Source organism: Chroicocephalus ridibundus, chromosome 7 (assembly GCF_963924245.1).
Source record: "Chroicocephalus ridibundus chromosome 7, bChrRid1.1, whole genome shotgun sequence".
Classification (NCBI taxonomy): domain Eukaryota; kingdom Metazoa; phylum Chordata; class Aves; order Charadriiformes; family Laridae; genus Chroicocephalus; species Chroicocephalus ridibundus.
In genome coordinates this window covers 55786795-55810831 of record NC_086290.1, presented here as the reverse complement: position 1 = coordinate 55810831, position 24037 = coordinate 55786795, and the positions used below count along the sequence as shown (strand labels likewise).

General features: G+C 44.1%; 1 protein-coding gene across 3 annotated transcripts in view; it reads right to left on the bottom strand.

Annotated features, from left to right (window-relative positions):
• The window catches only part of MYO1C (myosin IC), a 61477-nt gene extending 38093 nt beyond the window's left edge, over positions 1-23384 (bottom strand). The window contains exon 1 of one of the 3 annotated variants that reach the window (XM_063340834.1): positions 23193-23384. In XM_063340834.1, the coding sequence (XP_063196904.1) occupies positions 23193-23267 (75 nt within the window). In that variant the 5' untranslated portion in view covers positions 23268-23384. Of the gene's footprint in view, positions 1-14318; positions 14338-21045; positions 21198-23192 lie in introns of those variants that run through there. The other 2 variants (XM_063340836.1, XM_063340837.1) reach the window with 2 other exon arrangements.
• Positions 23385-24037: the final 653 nt, after the last annotated feature.

The following is a 24037-nucleotide window of genomic DNA, read 5'->3' as shown; positions in this document are numbered from 1 at the left end:
ATTTTATTGACTTCTTACCGTCAGCCAACTGAGGAGTTTGGTGAATTAATAACGGAGGCAGCCTCAGGACACGTTTCAGAGGTGGATTTAGCATTGGCGTATTTCAGAGCATTGAAAGAAATGCACAGTAACTCCAAAGCCCAGCTCAGAGCAGGAGCACCAGTAAGATCAAAGGTAATCTAAGCTACGTTTCCCAAATTGAGTGGCATCAGCCATCACTGAATCCCAACAGCAAGCCCTGAGCCAGGAGTTTTCCAAGTACAATTAGAGCTGTAGCCTGGCAGCTCTAATTCAGGAGGAGAATGTCAGTTCTCCATCATAATTTCTCAAATCAGTCTAGCTGCAGCCAAACAACAGAGTCAATAAAACTCATGATATAATTTTAAGGTATGTGTTAGCACAGAGTTATCTTCACATTAACAACTTCACCTTTCCCCTAGTTTACACCTCCTAAAACTTCTCAGAACACATCTCATCCCTGAAAATGCCACGTAAGAGGAGAATATATGAGCCCAGCATTCAGAAGTACTTTTGTGGGGGTTTTTTTTTGCTGTTGTTGTTTTGTGGATTTTATTTTTTGTTTTTACACATTTCCCTTGGCTTTTTCATGCGGGAGAACCCTTTTATTTATTTAATCACAGTGAAGATCTTTACTCAAAATGTTTTGGTTTTTTTCTGTAGTGGAACTACTGCCCTGCTCTTGTTGGTGAGTAAAGCACTGCTGTGTGTGGGTTAGCCTAAATTGGGAGGGGAAAGGAAAAAAAAAAAAAATAATCGGAAAGCAGAGATAACCAACGTAATTTTGATTTAGAAGATGTTGATCCCGGACTATTAAGGTGATAAAACCGGGCTCTTCCTTTCCAGCAACAGAGCCCAGCCCTTGTCTGTGATTTCTGCTGAGGACGGCTGGCTAGGTCGGTATCACCAGTACAGGCAACTACAGGCAGAGGTATGAATCAAGTTTTCCAGGCCTCACCAGTTAGAAGTGACTCATACAAAGCTGGGATTAGAGCACTGGGATTGCTCTGCTGGTTGCTGATAAGCAGCTGATTCCCTGCATACAATTTCACATTCAAAGCAAGGGGACTGGAAGCCTTTCCTGTCGGCCCTGCTCCGACGGGCTCACAGCGCAGCGCGGGACTTGCAAAGCCACAGCCCCAAGCGGTGGCTGGGCTGAAAAAGAGAGTTCGGCCCCATCAGCAAACCGGTCTTCCCCTCCGTCACGCAGATTCCACTGCACAAAATAAATCTGGAGGTAAGAGGCGCTGGCTTGGGTTTATGCTGTTCAAAAAATCAATATGGATCACATCTACATGATTCCAAAAGCAAAATGCATCAAGTTCATCTATCAATATATATATTATCTTTTTTCTGGATTTTTATAATATTCGTTATTTCTGCCTTGCAAAAGAACTACAGAATAACACACATTCCATAATTAGAAAGCACTTGGCAAAGATACCATGGGAAACAAACCACCCCAAACAGGCCAGGAATTTGAGAGCCCTTCCTCTCGCAGGTCAGAGGAACGTCTTAAAAAATAGAAATTTCTTTAACCTATCACGTGTGTCCTGGTGTCCAGACTATACTGATCTAAAACTAATTAAAATGCCTCACATTCCCAAGACACCCTATAACAGAAACTGGAGGTTCTGATGGACATTTGGCCCATTGCTTAGGAAAAAAGCCCTGTTCCAGCAGAGGACGAACACCTCACTGCGCAATAACTGGATAAATCAATGCCCTGCCAAAGAAGCAACATTAAATATTGTAACAGGCTTGATAACGAGGCAGAACCTCTTCCCCTTACCATTAGCTCCGCTAACAATTGTCTGGTTTTTACCTTCTTTTTGTTTGTATTAATGCATCTCCTCATTCCCCATGCAGAGAGTAGCCAGCTATCCCCTGAACAAGCAGTGAGGAACAGAAGCCAGGACATAGGACATTGGTCCCTGGAGACACAACATTCCTGGTCAATTATGAAACTCCAGACCTATAGAGGTTAAATTAAAAACCCGTTATACTCACTCAAAAGGTGTCTCAAGATGGTAAAGTTCCTTAACGTTACTGCAAACTTCATGACATCATCACGAGTTCTCCGAATTCTCCGATTCTGTGTGAATGCGTTTGCACGATTATAGACAAAAGCTTAAAAACATGATAGGTGTGGCCAAAAGAGTTCAAAAACCAGAAGACAAAGAATATTTAAATTATTATTTTGGATTCTAATTTATGCTTTGTAATGCCTAAAACTGTCAATACTGGTTTTGTTTGTTTCAAGAAAGCTTCAACAGTGAGAACACTAAACACCTCGTCTTCCCAAGCTCAGTCTTTCACAAATAAATAAGAATATTAGGGAAAAAAATGAAGATGGAGACACACACCTCTCCTTGCTACACCTTCTCTGTCAGTGCTGTTCACTATTTTGATACCTCTGATGATAGATGCGTTTGAGAAATGGCAGATTAAAAAGCACATACGCAGCACTCGTATTTAGTTATGGCTCCCGCACACACACAATAATTCTGGGTCTGTGACGTGAGCGAAAACCGAAACTGGGTTAATCTAACAAATTAAGATAAATTTTCCTTGTTGTTGCTCTCTGCTGAACCAGTGAAACAGAAATGGATGACTGGCTTTGACAGTGACCGTCAGAACAAAGTCCCACTTTATAAATACCAGATGCCCCTAATACGATGCCAGTTTGTCTCACGCATGTGGCTGCTCTCACCCCGTCCCACTCGCCCGCTGCCCCGTGCTACGGCTCTGCTACAGCGACAGTCGCCTCTTCCGCTGATGTTACAAACGCACCCTGCTCATTCTGAATCCAACCGTAATTGCCGCACCAGCTTCAATAGCGGAGAGTTTAAAAACAACAGTTAATTCAGTTTGATTGCTTTGCCTTTACTTTGATACAGTCATTTTTAAGCAGCTCCCCTGCCGCGCCTGTGGCAAGCACAAGTAGAGCCGTTTTGAGGGAGCTGTTAATACAAACAGCCTGACTCAGTTCAGCTGATGTGCATTCCTCCCAACTGACTTTCTAAACAGTCACTCCCAGTGGCAGGACCTACATCTTCCTTTTAAGGGGAAAAAATGTTTTCACAGGAAAAATTAAGTGTTCAAAGCCCGTGCATATCTCTGTGCTTTCAGTGACCAGCCTCTCCTTTAAAAACACATTCTTGTTGCACGCAAACCAAAAACTTATCCCTCCTTAATATATAATTGTTTCTCTTTTTTAACACAGCCATTAGTTCTCTATCGATACCCTGGCAGACCCAGGTGGAATACCCTATTCACACTATTTTTCAACAACATGAAAAAGAGAATTTGTTTTCCAACCCATCCGGACGACTAGATCCGAGAGAGAAAAACATGGCTGAGAAAGAAGAGGCAGAACTCACAGGCTGCAGACAACGCTTTACAGCTCACATTAGTGGCTGACAGTTCCTATTCCTTCCAGTTTCTTTTTCTGCATTTCTGAGGCTTAGTGTTAGAAAGGGATTAAGACTGGAAAGCATATCATAACAAAAACTTCTTGTTCTATCGACACTAGATAAGGAAAGAGTGAACACTGGTGCTCTGCCTGCATGTTAGATGAAGGAAACAGGATTTCCCTCTGCTACTCCCTAAGCAAAGATCCCAAGGAAATGTTTCTAATAATAGGAAATTACTATATAAGGCCAGAGCAGCACTAAACTGTTTGCAGTCTGGAAAAGAAGAACATACAAGAGCACTGAGGAGGGACACAACAGGCAGAGCAGGGCTCTTCCCACATCAGTCCTCTGCAGCAAGGCAGCGTGGAGTAACCTAAGGTTCCCCTCTGGAGAGATGGGCAGCACTGAACCTGTGATGACTTCTTCTGAGCAGAGAAGGGTCTCTCCCACAGCCCCAAACACAAAACTAAATGTACAAATTAGAGCTGCTTTGTCCTTTTTCTATCATGCCCCTGCTTTTCTTCATGGGAGGAAAAAGACAGACAGAGCAGGCTTTTAAATCTACAGAGTAGCACCTGCAAACCAGGGCCGAGCACATCTCTGATTCGGAAAGGGGAGGAAAAGACACATCCCCGCCCTAAAGCATGGCGTGGCCAGCGCTAATGGAGAAGGAAGGCTGACAGCCCCTACCTGCCCTCCATGGAGCACAACTGTTTGCTGCTGCGTTTGGTGACCTGGGCAGCTCTCACTCATTTTGGTTCAAACTGTAAAGGTGTTGGGCACCTGTGGAAGGAGCCATTTAACTAAATTTTCCAAGCGTTCCCACGTAATTGTACGTATTAATGTCTCGCAGGCCAACAGTTTCAGCAGCAGCTGCGTGGAACTACAACAAGCTGCGTGTGTCTCAGCAGAACTGTCAGACTGACTCCTGTCTGGAGCTGCCATCGTAGCTCTGATGCACACGTTCTACTGTCACTTCAACAGACACAAAACCTGCGACCCCAGTGAAAGCCACATTTTCCTCCTTCTTACACAAATGACAGGGAGTTCCTACAACAATGCTCACAAAGACCTCGTTTGGATAAAGTGATGTATCTGGAACGTTCCCCTGTGATCCCCAGCGAGGGGTATCTTTCCATCTCTCGTCTCCCAGCGCAGAGAAGCCTGCTGAGCAAACACAGTCTGACACAGCCCCATAGCTGCCATGGAAATGAGTACAATGTAAATTCCTAGACAGGTTTATCACCCAGACTTTTTCTTCTGACAGCAATAGATGCTTGTGACAAAATGTACAAATAGTTTTCTTTCTGTAGCTCTGCTACCTCCTGCCTCTCTTCTGTCTGTAAATGCAGCCCTGCAGAGTTACACGGCTTTCAGAGGAACTTGAGGGCAAATCGCAGCCAAGACTTTCAACATGTTAGCTGGTGAGACCTCCTTGAGCTGAAACGGTCAGTTTGCCATGACAAAGTTAGGCTGAGCGCCTTAAAAAAAAACACCCAAGCCTTATGAAAGGCTCATTGATGAGACGGTAAGACAGAGTTTCGACGGCAGAAGCACTCCTCTGCATCACAGCTTCAGGAGCTTCGCAGTCCTGATGAGACCACAGCTGAGATTTACCATTCCCTATACCGTTCCAGAGGATTGTTCCAGTATAACCAGGCTCTCAGGTACGTTCTTCACCAGTTGTTCACACCTTGTCCCCATACTACCTGCCCAGAAAAGGTTGTATTAAGCTTTCCAGGGCATATAGCAATTCTGTCCCAAGAGGATGTTTCGTATTTAACTTATCTTTAGGGACATCTTGATTTCTGAAGAGTTTTAAACTGACCTTTAATTTTTGTCCAATTACATATTTCACATTCTTGCCTGGATGGTGAGGGTGAAAACAAGTGCAGGCAACAGGCAGAACCACTAAACAAGTGGTTACAACTCTTAGAGAAAACCAACTACAAGAAAGCATTTTAGATTAAATGCCCTTATGCCTCTTTTCTCATGCAGTAACTGCTGCATAACAATTATAAAGCAATTCAGAAAGATGGTCTGTGCTGGTATTGCTTGTGGTCAGTGGTATCAGAAAGTTAACTAATTTTGGATAAAACAATGTTTTGGGAACTAGCTCCCTGTGCATCTAAGCCGTTACGAAGTCTCACCTTTAATCCTGGCCCCTAATATTGTTGTCTTCTTTACTTATTTTTCGTACCAAGTCAAAGGATGCAGTCAGTAAGTTGTTTGTTCAGTTTCAAAAAGTCTGCTCCAGGAGAAATAAGATATTTCTCTTGGCTCTAAAAAGTGAGAAGAATCACAGGTATGAGACTAGGAATCTGGAAGCAGAGATCAACCGTCCCTACCAATGTTACATTGATAGGATCCCAAGCTTCCCCCGGCTTCTCCTGAGAATTTGCCACTGATGATAATGGTAAAATTCTTCTCTAAATATAGGAATTGTCTGTTTAGAACTGCTGACAGCAAAACAGTAAGTTTAAGCTGCTTTATTTTCTTTAGTGGGTTAAAGCTGAAACCTAGGGAAGGCTAGCTGAATGACATTATTCTTAATTGTGTCAACATACATCACTTTACAGAAATCCAAGTAACAGATTTATCTACTATATCAGACTGCTTTATAGGAAACAACTAAACTTGACTGACTTGTCCTACGTTGCCCTTTTTTCTTTTAATTGACAACTTTCATCAATGCAGCTTTGCATTAAAACACACCACACCCAAACCCCGACCATTTGGTACTATGAAAAATAGTTTAAAAAGGAAATACCTCCCTCCAAAATAGCCAAATGAAATTGTTTCTCTTAGTTAATGTGAAGCTTTTCATTTGCGTAAAGTCTGAATAAAGCTATTGTTGAACTCCTAGTTTGCTGTCAAAACCATGAACTTTTCTGTTACATGGAGACTAGAGCACAGGTAATATACAGATTATATTGATATATTGAAGGCTCCAATGTCAGAAAAATAAAGGCCAAATGACTAAAACTTTCCCGAAGAGCACAGGAGAGAAGATCACGTGTGGAATTATTTCCTGAGATTCTGGTGTTTTGTTTTTTTTTTATAAAATCGCTTGTACATGAGCGATGCCCCAACAACTACTTCTACTCCCCACTCCTGTCAGTGGAATAACAAAATCCCTAGTACGGAAAGTTTATAGGAGCATAAAGATGTATACATCAGTGTAATTTGTACCCCGAATTTAGGGAAATGTCGCTATGAGCAATGTTTCATATTGGTACAACAGCATCTGTCACAGGTTTTTTCCATATAGTGTCTATAGGTCCCTTAAGGAAAAAAAAGAACACACCGATGTGCAGGCATTCTTGCGACATCTCATTCTGCTGCCAGAAGCGGGTGATACCTGGGAGAAATGAGTTCTTATTTTCGTTCTGGGTGTGACTCTTTTTTAATGCAAACTTAGCAATGCTGTAAGCAAACAACAAAATACCAAGCGCAGCCAAGTTCTGTGAGCCCAGAAAAAGGGCACATTCAACGCTTTAGACATTCAAACAAGTCGAGTAGTTTTTAATTTGATGATTTATAAGTGTGGAGTTTACAGGCACAATTTGTACTTCCACCACTTTTTTTTCCCCTTCTGTCCCAAACTGACTTTCTTGGCCTAAGGCAGGCAGTTATTTTGGGACAGTGAGAAGTTATAAATAAGTTCTAGTAAAACTATTAGGAACACATATGGCACTGAACTTCTTTCAAACCCTTCTTTGTAAGGGAACAAAGAGCATTTGACATTTATTGTGATGGCATAAGTCCCCTATGAAAAGTTTAAGGAAAGAGTTTCAACAACAGTCTGGAGTAAAACTAGATCACGAACCCAAAAACAAGAATATCCAATGATCTGTAGAAATTCCAGATTACGCTAAAAGAAATGGCCTAAGCAGTTTCCAAAAGCGGCCGAAAGAAAAGTCGACGCGCAGCGCAGACTGGCTATCTGGCAGCGTGTCAGCCTTGAGGCCTGGCAACCAACAGGAGCACGTGGGCAGATGATATTGCAGCTGGCTTATGTCTGAACTGCTTCCCTTTACCCTGTCTGTTCTGCTGCTTCTGAAAAAGAGGGTAAAAGCCACCAGATGAAGGGTATTGTCTGAGGTAATCTCCTTCTGACCAGGCTGACACAACCCCACTGATCCCACAGTGAACAAAGTCTTTAATGTTTGTGCGACTTGCAAACATTTTTATCCAAAAATAGATATATCCTCAGTTAACAGTAAAAAGGGAATGATGAGTTGCCATCATGTTGGCAGAAGAATTCCAGGATGCTTGGAAAATATAGACATCGTTTCAGAAGGGAATTCCACATCCACCAGCATCAGCTTGCACTCATCAAATGATCCAGAATATTGTTTTCCAACATTTTAAAAGTTGATTCTCCTATTGAACCAGAACTACATTAAATCAGGATTCTTTTAAAGTAAAAGAAGTAATCGCGCTGATGTTAAAAAAAGAATAAATTTTTTAAAAAGTCACTGGCTTGCAACTTAATAAGTACCCTTTGAAGTGTAGGAATATCTGGTCTCCGAGAGACGGTTTCAACTCCCTGCTCACTATCCTGCTACACGGAGTACAACCACGCTATCCTGCTCACAGCATTTTCAACATTTTCTGCATTAATAGGGACACAGTTTTAATCAAAAACAAAGACAAAATACACACTAAAGAATAATCAAGGAGGCCATTCCTTTGTGGTTCTCAGGAATGCGTGTTCCACATCTGGATAAACATGGGCCTATGCAGTGAATGGAAATATTCATTCCCCAGCTGTGGCTACATCCAAATCCTTTCTCTCTCGCTCTCTGATTTACTTCTAGTCCTACACTGGGTGGCTGAAAAACCATATAAATCCTGCCGAGGCAGATAAAATAGGTAGTCACAGGCAGGCCCGGCAATCTTCCTATTGACCCCTTACTTTTACCGTTTCAAAGAAAAGTTCTGGGCTGTGACCTCCAACTCAAATGAGAGATCCTGAAGGAATTCACAGCTCCTGTTACTTGGGTATAATCAGATGGTTGTGACAGCTGTGACATTAACAGAAGTACCAACTGTCCCACAGCATTCTGCTCTCCATTAGAAGAGGAGGACCAGCACCCCTAAGGATAAAGGCAGGAAACGGGAAGCATCCACTTGTGCTGATGCAGATGATGAGCACAGCTTCAAAGAAGTGAAAGGTATCCTTCTGCTCTGAGGCCACCAGTGCATAGGTGGGACCCCTTCCCATGTAAGGCCACATCCTGCTAGAAGTGCAAGGACTTGGAGATCTCATAGTGGCTGGGGATCTTTCGACCTTTTGTTGTGATGCTGCCTGGGCAAACCCTACTGTCCATGGCAGCTCGCATGATGACAGAACTGTCAGAAGACTCATCCCACTGGGAAGGAAACACTTTCATTCCTCTGGTTCGACAGGCACAGATTCCGTAGTGAGTGACGCAGGAGCATGAGGGAATCTGAGCTCTAACCTGAAAGAAGGGCCCATGAGTTTCAAGAATAGGTATCTCCCACAGAAAAATCAATAGACGTTATCAAAGCCTATAAGGTAAGACATACATATAAAACACAGGCAGCAGCTTTGGTTCCTTTGCTTAAATTTTCTAACAGCTCTCAGATATTGCCAGGGCAGCATCCTTTGCTATTGTAGCAATAATGAGAGGAGACTGCAACAAGATGAGAGCTGATACAGTGTGCCCAGCAAGCCTTGGATTAACCTTGCTTCCCTGAGGTCAGGGGGAGCTCTGCCATCAGCTTCGGTTGTGTTGGAGTACACCCGTGGCAGGAAAAAGAGAGGTAATCTCTTTTAAATCACATAAAGAAAAAGAAAAGCATCAAAACTTGAGGGTTTGTTTCAGGAGCTATTGTTTGTATGGCAGAACTAGACAAACAGAGGGACACAGGGAAGCTCATCGCTGTAAATTATTGATCCACTGCTTTCTAGACATTGAAACTGGTAATTAAACAAACGGTAAAAAGATACTTCATCAATTATAGAGGTGTCACTTTAAATTACACTTGCTCCGGGATGAATAAAACACAGAGGTTAAATGCTATGGGTACCTCATGCCGGCTTCTTGTTCAAAATCCTCACTACAATGCTGATTCTGCTTCTCTCATATCGCTGCTTCAGGACTGCCTGCTCTTTGCACGTTAAGCTAGATAAGGGGAAATGAGCGCTTTTGTTTCACCAATCTTTTTCACACCATGTCCAGAAAGCACAGTCCTATGGTTAAGAGAGAGGATTTGGAGCTGAGGCTAGCAGGATCCCTTCTCTGCTCAACATGATCAGTTATATGGCCATAAGTCAAGGCCACAGCCTCTGTGAAAACAGCCCTCCCTCAAAAATCAGACCAAAAAAAAAAAAAGTTTTGTCTATTAACAGCCAGTTGTGAAATCTGTGAAGTACTGGGCAGACATTGATACTGGTAGGTCTTACGTTTTTTAGAAAATATACATGTACACACCCTCCACAACCTAAAATAACAGTGGCAAGCGGCTTCTGAAGCAATATGATGATGACAAAGATACCCTATTAAGCCCAAATCACGTCACAACCATAATGACTACACAAATTTGATTTACAATAAATTTTTATATCTGGGTGCATGCCTTAACTTTAAGCTTGATGCACTATCTCAATTCCACATAAATATTATATGAATGTAAAAATATACTTGCTCTAATACTCATTTTGAAAGAAAAACAACATCGTAAGAGCTTGGCCATCTTGCAATTACTGGCGCAGATGCTCTATAGAACCATTATGACATCTCTCAAATAGGTTCCACTCCAGGAAAGCATTTATTGAAGGCTGAGTTCAACAATTGATTGAGATAGGTCAGGGAGTATAAATGTCCTAAGTGAAAGACTGCATACGCACCATAAGCAGACAGCTTAAAAGCGCACGCAAAGAAACCCTAACAGGTGGACACAGTTGGCATCCTTCACCGAGCAGAAGCAGCAGTGAAGCAATAATGCCAGGAGGCAAGATCAGGGAAACAAGTTGCTGGTGGAGCCAGAGCGATCCTAGAAGTCAAAGAACTTGTGCTTGCTGTGGTGAGGTGGGGAAGAAGCGAAGGGATACCCAGGGGGCAGTTCAGTTCAGAGAGGAAAGAGAGAGGCCAAGGTGATGAACTGCAGGAATATGCTGTGAAAGCTGGAGGTGCGTGCACCATCAGCCGAGGGACATATTCAAAGTGGGAGCTGAAGGCCGGATAGTAGACTTTTTGTTAAGAACACCAGCTCTTGGTAGGGGCACAAAAGAATCAAAAGGCTGAGCTGACTCTCCCTACCGCTCCCCAAATAATGAGGCTGAAGCACAAGGAGAGCAAGCTCTGCTGTGGGCCTGATGCCAGTTGCTCTGTGAAGTCTTCAGCGCCTGTTTTAAGGAGAGTTACACAACGTAAAGCTTTATTCATAAGTGCCTGATGGCGTCCTGTGTATACAACAGCTCCTACCAGCAGAACAGTATTGGTGGGAAATGTTAGCAAGAGTGTCTTAAGAGAGATAAAGCCTTTGAGTTGCAGACGAAGCTGCCAGCCCTCATTTCCAGCTTGTCAGAGCAAGTCCTTCTTGAAGTCAGCAGCCTGGAATGAAGAGAATCTGGCATTTGTGCATGTATGTATGGTTCAGACAGTCAGGGCGGAGAGGCTGACTTTAATCAGACTTTCCACAATGAGGGGGGAGTGGGAGTGGCAAACTCCAGCGAGTGATGGGCGTTATCTACTATATATTCACTAATTCATTTTTGTATTTCCAGCCTGACCCCCTTTCCTGCTTCCGCTAGCCCCTAGAGGAGGAGGGAAGGGGCGATCACACAGAACTGGAATGAGAGTGTCCTTCGCATTCTTGGGATTCCTGGTGTCTGTGACAGGCAGCACAAAGGCAGCACACACTTGTCTGGTGATCTGACAAATTCCATGTTCTGGAGAATTACTGGAACAGCTGATGGGTCACAGGAGTAGCTACATGCAGGTACTACCGTTCTCTGCAAAGCTGAACCCTACAATTCCAAAATTTACAAATCCAAGTGCTAACCCATAACTGCCTCTGCTGCTCCAGTTTACCTGCTGGGTCATAATCTTTGTGTTTAGTATATACATTTTAAAGCTGTTTCTTTAATTGTCTTTTGCCAGAACATCTCTTTTTCGGGGGGGGGGGGGTGGGGGGGTGAGGGGGGAATCAACAAAATCAATAGAGCACCTAAAAATATGGGCTTGCACTAGCAACTGCCAAGCTTTTTTAGCTGGTTATGAAGCCTCTTTAACAAGAGTGATAGTATGGTATCAAAAAGGAGTAAAGCTCCAAAATAGTTTAATCCATCTGCCCACTCCAGCATTAGCAACAATACTCTAAAGAATTCCAGTTCAAACCACTTTTGGTTGCCTTCTACCCTCACAATAAGGCTACAGTCCACTAAATCACATGCAGCTTCAATTCCGTCTAGAAATAGCCTCTTGAAGTTTCTATTGCAGGATGGCGTTCCGAAATTTTATTTACTTGGGTGCCACTACTGGTGGTGACAGCAATAGCAGCTACAAATTGCAGGAACCTGCGTGTATGCCCAGAAAGGGCACCCGTCCAGATCCAACCTCTCGCACGAAAGGTTTTGGCAGCCAAATGAATTCCTTCTCCCTTACCCTTTCTGTCTGTGTCGATTACAACGTCACGCTCAGATACCACAACACAGTAACCCTGTCCTACTATCCCCACACGTATACCTTGGTAAAGAGTCCCACAGGGCCCAAAAGTCCTTTGAACCTTTAGACCTGTTGAAAGCCAGTGCAAAAGTGGGCATCCCCGCATCCTCAGCTGGGCAGGGGGTCCTCCCTCCAGGCCCTCATTGCGTTGGCTCTCCCACGACGGGCAATGCTCTGGGAAGCAGCAGAGGTGTATTTATTCCAGAGAGAGCAAAACACACCAGACATCCGTGGCCAACCCCTCTGACTTGGGGCACGCTCCCCACTTTGAACCCCACCTGCTCTGCATGCTGCTTAGGCAAGTGGCAGAACAGACACCAGTTTCCCTTGGCTCAGTATCTAAGCGCGGTTTTCCCTGGCTGGCTGCACCAGGATTTATCAGTGCCCCTCTGTTCCTGACCTGATACCACGTTAATGGGCAACAGCAATGCAGGCACTCCATGGGCAGATGGTTACTGTGCTGCTCAGGAGCTATAATAAGTATTCTAGTTTGGGAATCCCCATTACAAGAAGTGGAGTGCAGATAGTGTATCCTATTTGTAAAGCTTAATAAAAGCAACATTTATAAAACAACTAATTACCATTTACGTTCCAAACAGCTGGCCTAGCTCCACATACACAAGCTGGGAGGTTTCAGTGCCAACCAGCCCACACACCAGGGCACAAAAGTGCCCCAGTACGACTGCAGAACCTTCTAGCAAACTCAAACTTCTCCTCACTACCACTGACTTCAAGGGTCAAAAAACAGTAGCATAAGAAGAGAACGGCTACGCAAGCCATCATTCCTACGGCGTTACATTACAGACACTTCTCCAGGGTGAAAAGAGCATGGAAAGTGTCCTCCAAGGTGCCAGAGAGCAGTCTCAGGCTGTTGTAAGCTGACCTAGACAGCTGACATCCTCTGTCCCCAGCTGTGCTTGTCCTGGCCCACTCCTTCCTCTGTACAGGGACAGAGATCTGTTCAGCTCTGTGATGAGACCGTTCAGGGAACTAAACAAACAGAAAGGTTGTTTGGTTTTTTCTCCTTCATCATTGTTCTCCAAACTTTGTTTCAATTGATTAACCAAAGGGTGAAACGGATGCTAGTGCAGGTACAAGGCAGGGAGTGGAGAACTACAGCAAAACCGACTTAAATAGAACTTCATGTTAGTTACTGGGTGACTACATCCTCCTGGCAGACAGGTAAAGAAAGGGCATTTCATTGAGAGCGATGTGGAGGAAGCTCTAAGACTCTCTGGCTGCTTGCTTTGTCCCCTACCCTTTACACATATACGTGCCTCCAAATGTTTAAAACCTTGAGAAGTGATGCACGTGTATTATCATATTATCACCACCGGCAGCCTCCACAAAAAGGACAGGAATGACACTAGAGGCTACAGACTGTCAGCCGTAGTGTTCCATGATCACAAATCAGCAATATAAATGACCTAACCTGACGCATGCGGGTATACATGTCACACCAGAAGCAGAAACGTGCCTAGCTAATGCACTGGTCTGCTATTCAACAAGATTGTGAAGAACTGACACTTTCTGACAGGTGCCTTAGAAACAAGGGCTGATGATGCTGGACTCAGCTTGGATGCACACAGGAGGGGGGAAGCTGACTTCACACACTCATCACCGCACCAGTTACTGACCCAAATGAACCCTCTCGTTCCCTATCAAATCCGCAAATCTCAATCCAGCCCACACTAAACACTGATTGATTTTCTACTCTAACGAGCACTGTGTCACATTTGTGTTGACTAACCATCAGTTCAGATAAGTGGTTTGCAATTAAGATAATTTGGTTTGGGGCCAGTGAAAGCATGGCCTGAAAAGAACTTTCAAGAGTTCAGCACAGTGCTGGAGAAATTAACCAGAGAAATTCACTGCTCAAAACAGGCCAGGTACCAAGCTCACAGCTACTTTTAGAGCTTTACACAAGAATTTACCTTTCTAGCCTATCCAAAATAAAAAGCAATATTCGTCACAGCAAAAACTTCCTCATGAAGTAATAGCTTGCTTGTACAATGCTCGGAAAAGATTTCTTTCCAGACACATGCACTCAACCTGCAGCAACACTGGTTTTCTTCCACTCCCTGTTTCCACTCAGGTGGCAATGTGACCCTTTCACAGAGGCTACCTATTTCTGATGGCCTGTATTTCAGGCAAAAATGCATTCAACAACAAACAGCCAACTTACCTGAAGCTTCTAGGAAAAAAGTGAACAGTTACGTGAGCGCAGCTTCTATGTTCCATGGACTTCAGCCTGGACATAGTTCACATTCTCATCCTACACAGAGCTACTCTGAGGAATTTTCCTCCCATTGCAAACTGACCTAAGAAAGTGGTTTGGATGGCAGCAGTTGCCAGGTAAATACATTCAAGGCTTAAGGTTGGAAGGAGCTCCCCTCGTTTCCACCTAGACAAGGGATCATCAGAGCAGAAACAGACACTTGGCAACCGGTCAGGTTTGTTTAAAGAGAGAGATCAAACACCCCCTTTCGCTCCGCAAGTTTTTTGCATACAGAACTCCGCGTCTCTTGCAACATTTCCTCTTCACATGGTGCCCTCATGACCAAGCTGCCAGAGCAACACAGAAGTCCTCACTCCCAACACTCGCTACCTGCCATGCGCTCAGCACCAGGCACCCCCTGATCTCACCAACGCAGCAGAGGACGGTTTCAAGGTGGTCACCGCCTACAGCAATCTCCGGGAAAAGGTCTTTGACTCTTTTTTCTTTTTCTCTCCTTTCCTTTATACTTCTTCCTTGTATTGGGATGCAGTTATCTCAAATAAGATTAGTTTATACTTGAGACAAATAATGTCCGAAAGCTTTAAATATATAAATGGCCCATAACCATCAACCCATGTATTCTTTAATTATCGGGCAAAAATAAAAGATATTGTGCCCATGTCATTATGTTGTCACATGTTTTTGTTAAATGTTCTGGGGACTCTCACACACCTGTTTTAGAAATATCTCATAAAATTGCATAAATCATCCCTTCTATTACCCCCAAAATACACATTTTGAATACACTCTTCAAAATGCAGCATTTGGTTTCCTTGAGAAACGTGATAGGTACTTTTTTTTGTTTGTTGTTTTTGGGAAGGTGCAACGGACATAAAAACAGTTCTTCATTATACATTACTATGCTTTTCCAGTAATTATATTGCTCTGAATCTTCTCTTCCAAGCTGCAATATTTTTCTAATTATGTGTTACTTAGTAGCTCTGAAGGAAAAGGAAAGAGAACGGACCACAACATTCAGAAATGCATAAATGCAAAAGGAAGATCTGAAATATCTTCAGAAGTTACATTTTAACAGTCCAAACACTCTTCCCACACTGTCCCTTCACACGCGAGTCAGGCACGCTCAGCTGCCCCCACTCCATTCCCGCATGAACAAACCGATGGAGAAACCCTATTGGAGTTGCATTGTGTGCACTTGGCGTTGTTTGTTCAGTACACCAAAAAACAATCCGGTATAGAAACCCTGGCTGTTATTATAATCTTAATAGTTGTAATGGATGGATAGGAAAGCTACCTGTGATATCCATGAGAAAATAAAGTGCGAACACAAAATAGCAGATAAACAGTCAAGAAAAGGCAAGAAAACGGCTCACAACTGAACTTCAGTGCTTGCTTAAAATAAAGCAAAAGAAACATCTGTTTTGCTGTCTAAGTTCAAATTCTGACAGAGAATTCCTGGCTTCCTGGTGCAAAGGTGTGGCTTTCCCTCCCAAGATGCAGAAGAGGCAATTCTGAACAGACTCCAAAATCCTAAGAGTATAAGACAACCTGTTATTTAAAACAACAAGATGTGTGGACAGAGAACAAGGCTTTCTGGTCTCTAATTTGGAAGGTTCAATACAACTCTAGAAAAAAAACAACAATAGTTTTGTGCAATAATCTTCCCTCTTCTCAAAACTGCACCATTGGACACACCAGCCTTTGCTGCAGACCAAAACCTGAACTGCAGAAATACCACTTATAATGCAACACTGTGTGGCGTTGCAAATATGTGTCCGGTTTTGTTTTTAAAAAATGTTGATTATAGTGTGCTGCCTTATAATGCGTGGAACTGCATATTTTAGTTATTAAAGTTAGCAAACAGGTCTGGCTGTTGAAAGTCATTTCCCTGAGTAAACAATGACTCAGTGTGGAGTGTATAATGTAGAAGTTATTAGTTACTGTTAGCAAGTTTAAAAAACCCAACTCGCAGCACTACACAAAGACATACTTCAGAATGGAAAATAGTTTTCCTCCTACTTCTGTGGTTCCAGTTATACTGTTTCAGTGGAATTTAATTTTCTAAAAAGCTAAACAGATCCCTATCTCCTCATTATATAACTGGACATTGACTTAACTGGACCCTTCAGCCATGAACAATAAGCACAGTGAGAGCGCCCAGTTTACCCTCTTTGCTGTTCTCAGTTTGTCATTATAGCTCTGAAGTGAAGACAATTCTTTCTTGGACAGGAATATGCCATCTAGGCCAGGCAGCAGGTGGTAAAAACAGATGTAAAGACAGCCATAAAACATTGAGTATATGGTAATGAAGAAAAAAATGCAACTGTAAGTTCACCAAAATCCTCTGACAAACACTGGTCTCTAGTTGAGTTACAGCTCCTTCAATAATCCTCCTCTTCATTAGTAAAATGGACAAATACACCTGGTGATGGTCAGCTGGCATAAGGCACCACAGATCACTCTAACTAATGAAACGCAGCCTTGGCTGCTAAGACCCAAAGGTTTCCCTGAAGTCTTAAAACCACTACAAAGGCTGTTCTCCAGCTATGAGTACACGCTGTCTCAAAGATTAGGACCACATCTCCATATTACCTTTTGTAAGGGTGAAATCTCTGGTCAGATATAAGAACACTACAAGGAAATAGAGTCAAACATCCGTGGTAAACTTTTACCAGAACAGTGCCTTCAAAAGCAGTTACTGAAATCATAATTTAAAGGCACAGCCTTTTAAAGCAGCTATAGCTTATGAGGTCCCGTCTATATCCAAACAGCAGGCTGAAGGCCATCGTAATTGTCTTTTTGTCGACATGCACTTTTGCCTAGGAATGATTTTAGAAAGCTCTCTTATGAGAAAAAAAAAAAAATCTGTTTGGTACAGCGTGGATAGAGGATTTTTTTGGTCATTCACAGACTGTCCATTTCCTGGCAAAAATCAAAACACATTTTGACATAACATTCCTTGCCACCAACAATTAGACTGCCCATTTGGTTACAAAACTTTCCAATAACTGCAGGCTGCTGTGTCGTCCAGCTCCAGCACCTTACTCCCTAGAAGACAAATACTGTAGCACTCCGAAGGTACTGCCAAACGTTAAAAATCTATTGCCATTTATTATCAGCTGCTGAACTGAATTACAGGAAGGGTGGTGGCCAAGCTGGACCAAGGTCAACGTACCGGTTAAAGGGCTGCAAGTGTCCCCCTGAAGAACAGCTAGCTGGTCATTCACACGTGACAAAGTGCTTTCCTAAAGAAAAAAGCTGCCAGGGACAGCTATCCATGCATGCAGAAATGTCACAGGAGTTCTAAATACTAACCTTTATCGCCTTCCAGTACAGGAATTTAATACAGGACAGTCTACACTAAAGACATATATTAAACAGAAAAGGTACCGGCCCTGCTGCTCCTTAGTGTATTGAAGAGTATTTAATAATGCAGGGCAGGGCTTTAAAGAATACTAGATCTTCCACCCCCACAGAACATGACTCAGTTGCAACAAATTACTTGAGATTTGTCCACTCAGATGTCATAACAAACTTCGTTAGCCTTTCATACTTACTTATACCACTTGCTTACACCTTTATTAATACTTTGCGAGGAGGGCTGGCCACCGACCCCACTAATGCATCACCAAGGAGTACAGTATGCAGGGGAGGGCACAAAACACAGAGCAGGGTATTTTCCAGCAGAGAGATCATTCAATCCACACAGAGGCACAGTAAAAGTGGCTCCCTCGGGGCAGAAAAATAGCTGTGTTACAATCTCACAGAAAGACAAGCCATTCAAACCTCATCCACTAGGAAAGATGATAGAAGGTTAGATGTATGGTGTCTATCGAAGTCCGGAATAGTAATCCTCATCAAAGCCAACCACATCACTCACAAGTTGGTTATAAAGCGGTATATAACGCAGTAAAACCCCTGGCGGAAGACAAACACATGCTATAACTGCAATCGCTTTATGCCAGTACAAAGCACAGCTGCTACCAACGGAGCAATCCCCACCTGATCCACGACATTTCTCCCTGCGCCATCGTATTCTTTGTGCAGGTGGAGACGTTCATGTGCTCACACGACAAGCTGAGCTGGGAAACTGCTCCAGACAAATTACCTATTTGTTTTGACTACTCAGTTTTAATTTAGAAAAGTTCTGAGAAGTTAACCACATTTGACTGTCATCAATACAGTTATGCCAAAGCACAAGAGAGATGGTTTTCCCCACAGCAACATTTAGAAACATATAAATACGCCTTTATAAATGGTTCTTTAGCTTGTATGAAAGGACAAGTGATTTACTTACATTTGCATCCCTTACAAAGGGCAGTAGGACACACCATCCTAAGGAAAATCTGCTGTACTTTCAGTTCTCTCCACCTCCTTTTCTGCAGTGCCAGTAACACACTGCATTTCCCCAGATATAAATTCGTCCTACAGAAGGCATTAGTTATTTGAAAGCACTCTGTGAACAGTCCTCACCCATTACTGCTTCGAACTGGCAGGCAAAGTGCTCCAGCATTTTGCATGCTGGAACTATTCAGAACTGCCAGGTGAGAGCGCACAGCCGAGGGAGGGGCCCATGGACTGAGACACACGGGAGCTACAGCTTATACGTTGTTCTGTGACTGTGCCCAGCTGCTGCAGTTTGTTTCTCCTGCATTTGGTGCAGACTGGCCATTTTGACAGCAGTAGAGGAATTTGTACTGTTCCTAGAAAGCACGCAGTTCCCAACACAATGAGGCTGGGTCCTATAAGCAACATGACACTACAAACAACAGGAAAAATCCCGAATGCCTGAATTCTACTGGAACAAGATGCAGACTATCTTACCTTTGCATAAAGGCCTCCACAGAGCTTGAGCTCATTTATAGAAAAGAAACACCACATTTGATCTGTTATTAAGCTTCCTCGGCCCTCAGTTTTTTTTACTGTCCTACCTCCAGTGGGCTGAGGCCAAACTTAAAAAAAAAAACCAACCAAACAAACTTCTACCTGGCTTGAATGATTGCGTCAGGATCTATATGATTTCTCTATACTATAAATTCTGATGGTGCATCATAAATCACAAGTTTCTTTGCTATTAGTTATGCAAAAGACAACAGAAATTACACACTCTGGATCCTGAGTCACATGGGATCTCTCACTCCCTTAGTGTATTATGTTTCGGACTTCTTTTTTTCTTTAAAAAAAAAAATAAGTAAATCTGTCCTTTATGTCATGATAAATTAGGCTAGCATGCGTTCAGTCTACCACTCCATTGGTCCCTGCCAGGCAGAACAGAAGACAAGATTTATATTTACCCTGGCCCTCCCTAAAACACAGGATTTCACCCAGTATCAAAACTGAAAATCCTTAAGCGTTATGACAGTGGTTGCCATACCAGGGCCTACCGTAAAAATTAAGAACTCATCAGTTCTGTAAGCCTTAGGCAGTTTCTAAGAGTTTTGAAAAGGTGCTGACAGCTGGTAATTGTCTATTGCTCCAAAAGGAGACAGAAGAAAAATGTCTTTCTTCCCAGTTACTCTAAGATGTGGTTCTGTGTTCATGGCTTGTCCCACCAAACAAGCAAGTTTTTTCATTTGTCACTTTCTAACTCTGGGCAGCTGTCATCTACAAGCAGTTCCGGAGAAGCCTTCCACCTCAAGCAACTATTACAGAAAGAATAAAAAACAGAATAATCTCTGCATTGTAACTCAGAATCGTTTTTTATCCTGTAATCCCCCCAAACATGAGGATGCAGATCAAGCCGGCTTACTTGGAAAGTTCAAGTTACTAGAATGAGACATTCATTCAGCAGAGAGTCAGACTCCTTCCATAAATCATGTATTAGAAAAGGGGAAGACTGGCACAGAAAGCAGCACAACAGATGGGGACCCTGGAGTCTCAGCAGGGAGACAGACCTGTGGTCTAAGCTAAAGAAGTTACGGTGTTTGACAACATCCCCACCTGTAAGTGAGGACTAAAAATACCGAGCTTTCTTCATGAAGTGCTTTTAGGCACCGGCGCAAGCAACTGGCAAACAAGGAAGAATTACTCCAGAATAAATATAACTGCAGGACATATCACCAGTGAGCACATGAGAGCTGGAGAACGTAGAAAACAAGCTCGGTACGTACAGAAAAACATTCTTCAGAAGAATAAGGCAGGAGCTCCCTGACATGCCGGCCGTGACAGGGCCACGTTCCAGCTCAGGAGCTGCCTTTCTCCTGCCCCCACGCCCAACCACACCTTTCCCACTCCAGCCCCGGCAGGATTCACCCCGTTCCGGGCAGGACCTCCCTGTATTTGGGCTAGACTCAGAGAAGCGTTAACGGAGAGTATTTAGGAAGGCTACGGAAGGGGAGCGGAGGGAACCCTCCAGGATGCCGGCTACTCTCAAAGGGTCATTTGTTTCTAGCGTGGAAATTTCAGAGTTTCCGGGAAGGGCGCTGACTCCAGGGGGAACGGCCAAAGCCCCGACCGTCCGGTGCCGCCTCCGGCTGCCGCCCTGCACCTCCCGGAGCCGGCAGCGTGCTCCCGGCAGCCCGCGGCCATGTGGCCGAGCCCCGGTGCCTTTGGGCGAGCACGGGGCGGGGGATCGCGGCCGCGGTTATCCCTCCCCCTCCCCCTTCCTCGGGCTGCGGGGCGGCCCGTCCCCGCCGCTCGCCCCCCCAGCCCCCCTGCTCGCCGCCCCGCTCACCTGCTCTCGGCGCCTCCGGGACGCGCGGCTCGGGGCCCTACGGCGGCTCCGCCAGCCCCTCGGCACCGACTGCCCACGGGAGCCCGCGCCGCGCCGCTAGTGAGCATGTCCGAGCGCCGGGCATGCGGAGTGCGGGCGGGGAGGCCGCGGCCCTGCCTCCGCCCTCACCTGCCGTCAGCTCGGCGGGGCGGGACGCGGCGACCGGCGGCTCCCCCCGCACCTCCCGGCAGCGGGGAGCGCTGGGCCCCGCAGCACCCGGACCCCCACCTCTTCCTCCGCGGGGGCAGGAACCCGCTCGCACTGATGGCGTTGCTCGGGACAGCAGCATCCTGCTGATAAAGCCTCTGCACTGCACCGGTTCGCGTTCCTGTTGCCCGCAATTACAGACGCACCTGTCTCCCCCTCCACCCCACCCCGCGCACAACTGAGAAACCTCGAAAACCGGGGAGGATTTCACCATCCCCTCCCTGCAGACCCCCGTTTGGGAGAATCACCAAAAGCGTATCTTTCGAAGCCCGCTCTGGAGCGATTGCCCAAAAGCCGGGGTGGATGCAGGTACACGTATCTTGGTTCATCCCACCTACGTGCGAAATACCAGAGGCACTCCAGCCGGAATCCCCAGGAAATTCTCCATATGACTTAATTCTAACAGCCTGAAGCACACGGAGCTGCAACAGTAAAGCTCTGCAGCTCCCATTCCTGCAACAGTTCAAAGTATCTTTAACTATTGTATTAAGCACAGGACATCAGAAACTACTATTCTCTGGCCACTCCTGCAGCACCAACCGTACTTGACAAACACAGACTGTTGTCCTCAAAGTAGCAAATTACGGTTTTATGGACTGCTAATGAGTATTTAAAACTTTTCAGAAAGCTGAACTAATAGCTTTTCTCTCTCTGATGTCTCCCCCAGGATCCTGGCACACGCTATTGGGGGTAAGGTTTAAAGGAACAGTTCCCTCTGGGAAAGGCAATTCAGTCCAGCCAGTGTCCTCTACTGTCACTACAAATAAGTCAGTAACATTCCCGGACCAGTTACTGGAAACCAAAGAACACCAGAACTGCCACTATCTCCTTTCCCCACAAGGCAGACCTCTCAGGTTTTTCTGCAGTAAAATGACTCTACCTAACAATTGTGCAATCCACAGAGCAAATTGCCTTAGCTAATTTTCAGATGGAGTTTCAGATTACTTACTAGAAAGACAATGCTAGGAAACTGCAGCGACAGGCACAGATGTGTGCTTCAGTACAAGATGGCCCTGCCCAGAGCAATCTGCCACCAGAACGGAAAATCTATTAGAAGTACCTATGACAGAGAGATACAAATTCAGTTGCATTTAGGTACATTTAAACACAAGGAGGATTTTTAAAAGTTTTTGTACACTTCCTTCTCCTTAGACTCTTTTAATTAGCAAGTCTACAAATCCAGTTAGAAAATATTCTGAAGCAAAACACACAATGGCCATTCCTTCCAAGTACTGAAAACTGAAATTATTCTTATAAAAGTACTGTGTCTTTCTTAACCACTTACATCTACCATGTCAAAACCAGAAATAATCCGCTCGTGGACTTTCCATTTGCTTATGAACAAACCCTGAACCCAAGTAAAAAAAAAAATTGCAAGTGAACAGAATACCCCATTCCTCAAGATACTAATAACGGTCCATTCATGTGTTCCTCTACCACTAAATTTTTGACGTGTGAACCTTCCTGTAACATTCAGGGCATGAATGCAGCGACAATACGGACAATCGATATTGAAGAGGATCAAAATACTCTTTTCAAAGCTGTTTCCCTTCCTTTGTAGTTTGAAAGTGCTCCCAAAATTCTGGTAGAATAACTGTGGCTGAGCCAATACACCAACTGCAAGTCAGGCCAACTTTGGTACACTGAAGTATTTCTCCAGGAAATGCACTTTAGTCACATTCTAAACTCCCAGTCACTTAACATTCATTGCTACTGATTTCATCCTAGGAGAGAAAACTGTTCACAACACAGCTACACTCACCCCGATGACCAGCCAGTCTTGCGGAAGCCTCATTATTTTTGCCCTAGCATTTCTCAGTTCAGAATAACGGTTACTAAACTGGTTATCCTGTAACTAACACTGCAAGAAGGGAAAAGAACACAATAAAAACAAAGCTTACAGTCTTGTGTTCTCCATTGCGACTAACCACGCGGATGATTTCTCCCGTAGGAATACGTTCAATTCGCAGTTCCATGTTTCCAAGGTAAGTTTGTAAATCTCTCTATTCTTTACAGATAGTTCCGATTTCAAAGCACAGGAGCAGAACTCCCCGACTGGTCTGGGAGAAGACCTTGACTAACTGCAGTCTTTGGTTCAGAGCCCTGTTGTGAGAGGAAGAGATGAACCTCGGTATTTATACTAAGCGTAGGTGCGAGCTGAAACAACAATTAAGTTCAAGACTAGCTTCCACTAGTTACAATGTGTCAAGACAGTTCCAAGAAGCTTAAATTTATGGTTGTGTTTATGGCCGCAAACTTTGTTGATGTTCCATTTTACTCCCAGCGGACTTAGAAAAGTCAAATTGCTGCAGATGCCGTTTCATAGGTATTAGCACGAAACAACCCTACGGTAGACTTTACAAATCTACCAAGAGATTTTATGTAGAAAAGATTCTTTATCTTTGCCTCCAAGATACTTGGTTTACAGATAGAGCAATAGAAAACACTGACTGCTCCCATGGTAACGACAGGAAGTTCTTCAAATTGCTGCAGAACAAAATCATTATTAATCGAATCCTTGAGTAGCTAACTAATCATGACAAAGGAAATTAACCTGCAGGTTACTTCACAAAAATTCCTACTATGAATATGAGAAAAATAATCTGGTGAACACTTTTTTAAGTGCAATTACAGAGCTTTCCACAGCCATGTCGTCCATTACTGCAGTACTAGACCTATGACCCCCCCCCCGCCATGCACCCCCCAACAGATGCAGATATCCTGCCTGTGACTGGGGAGAAAAGAG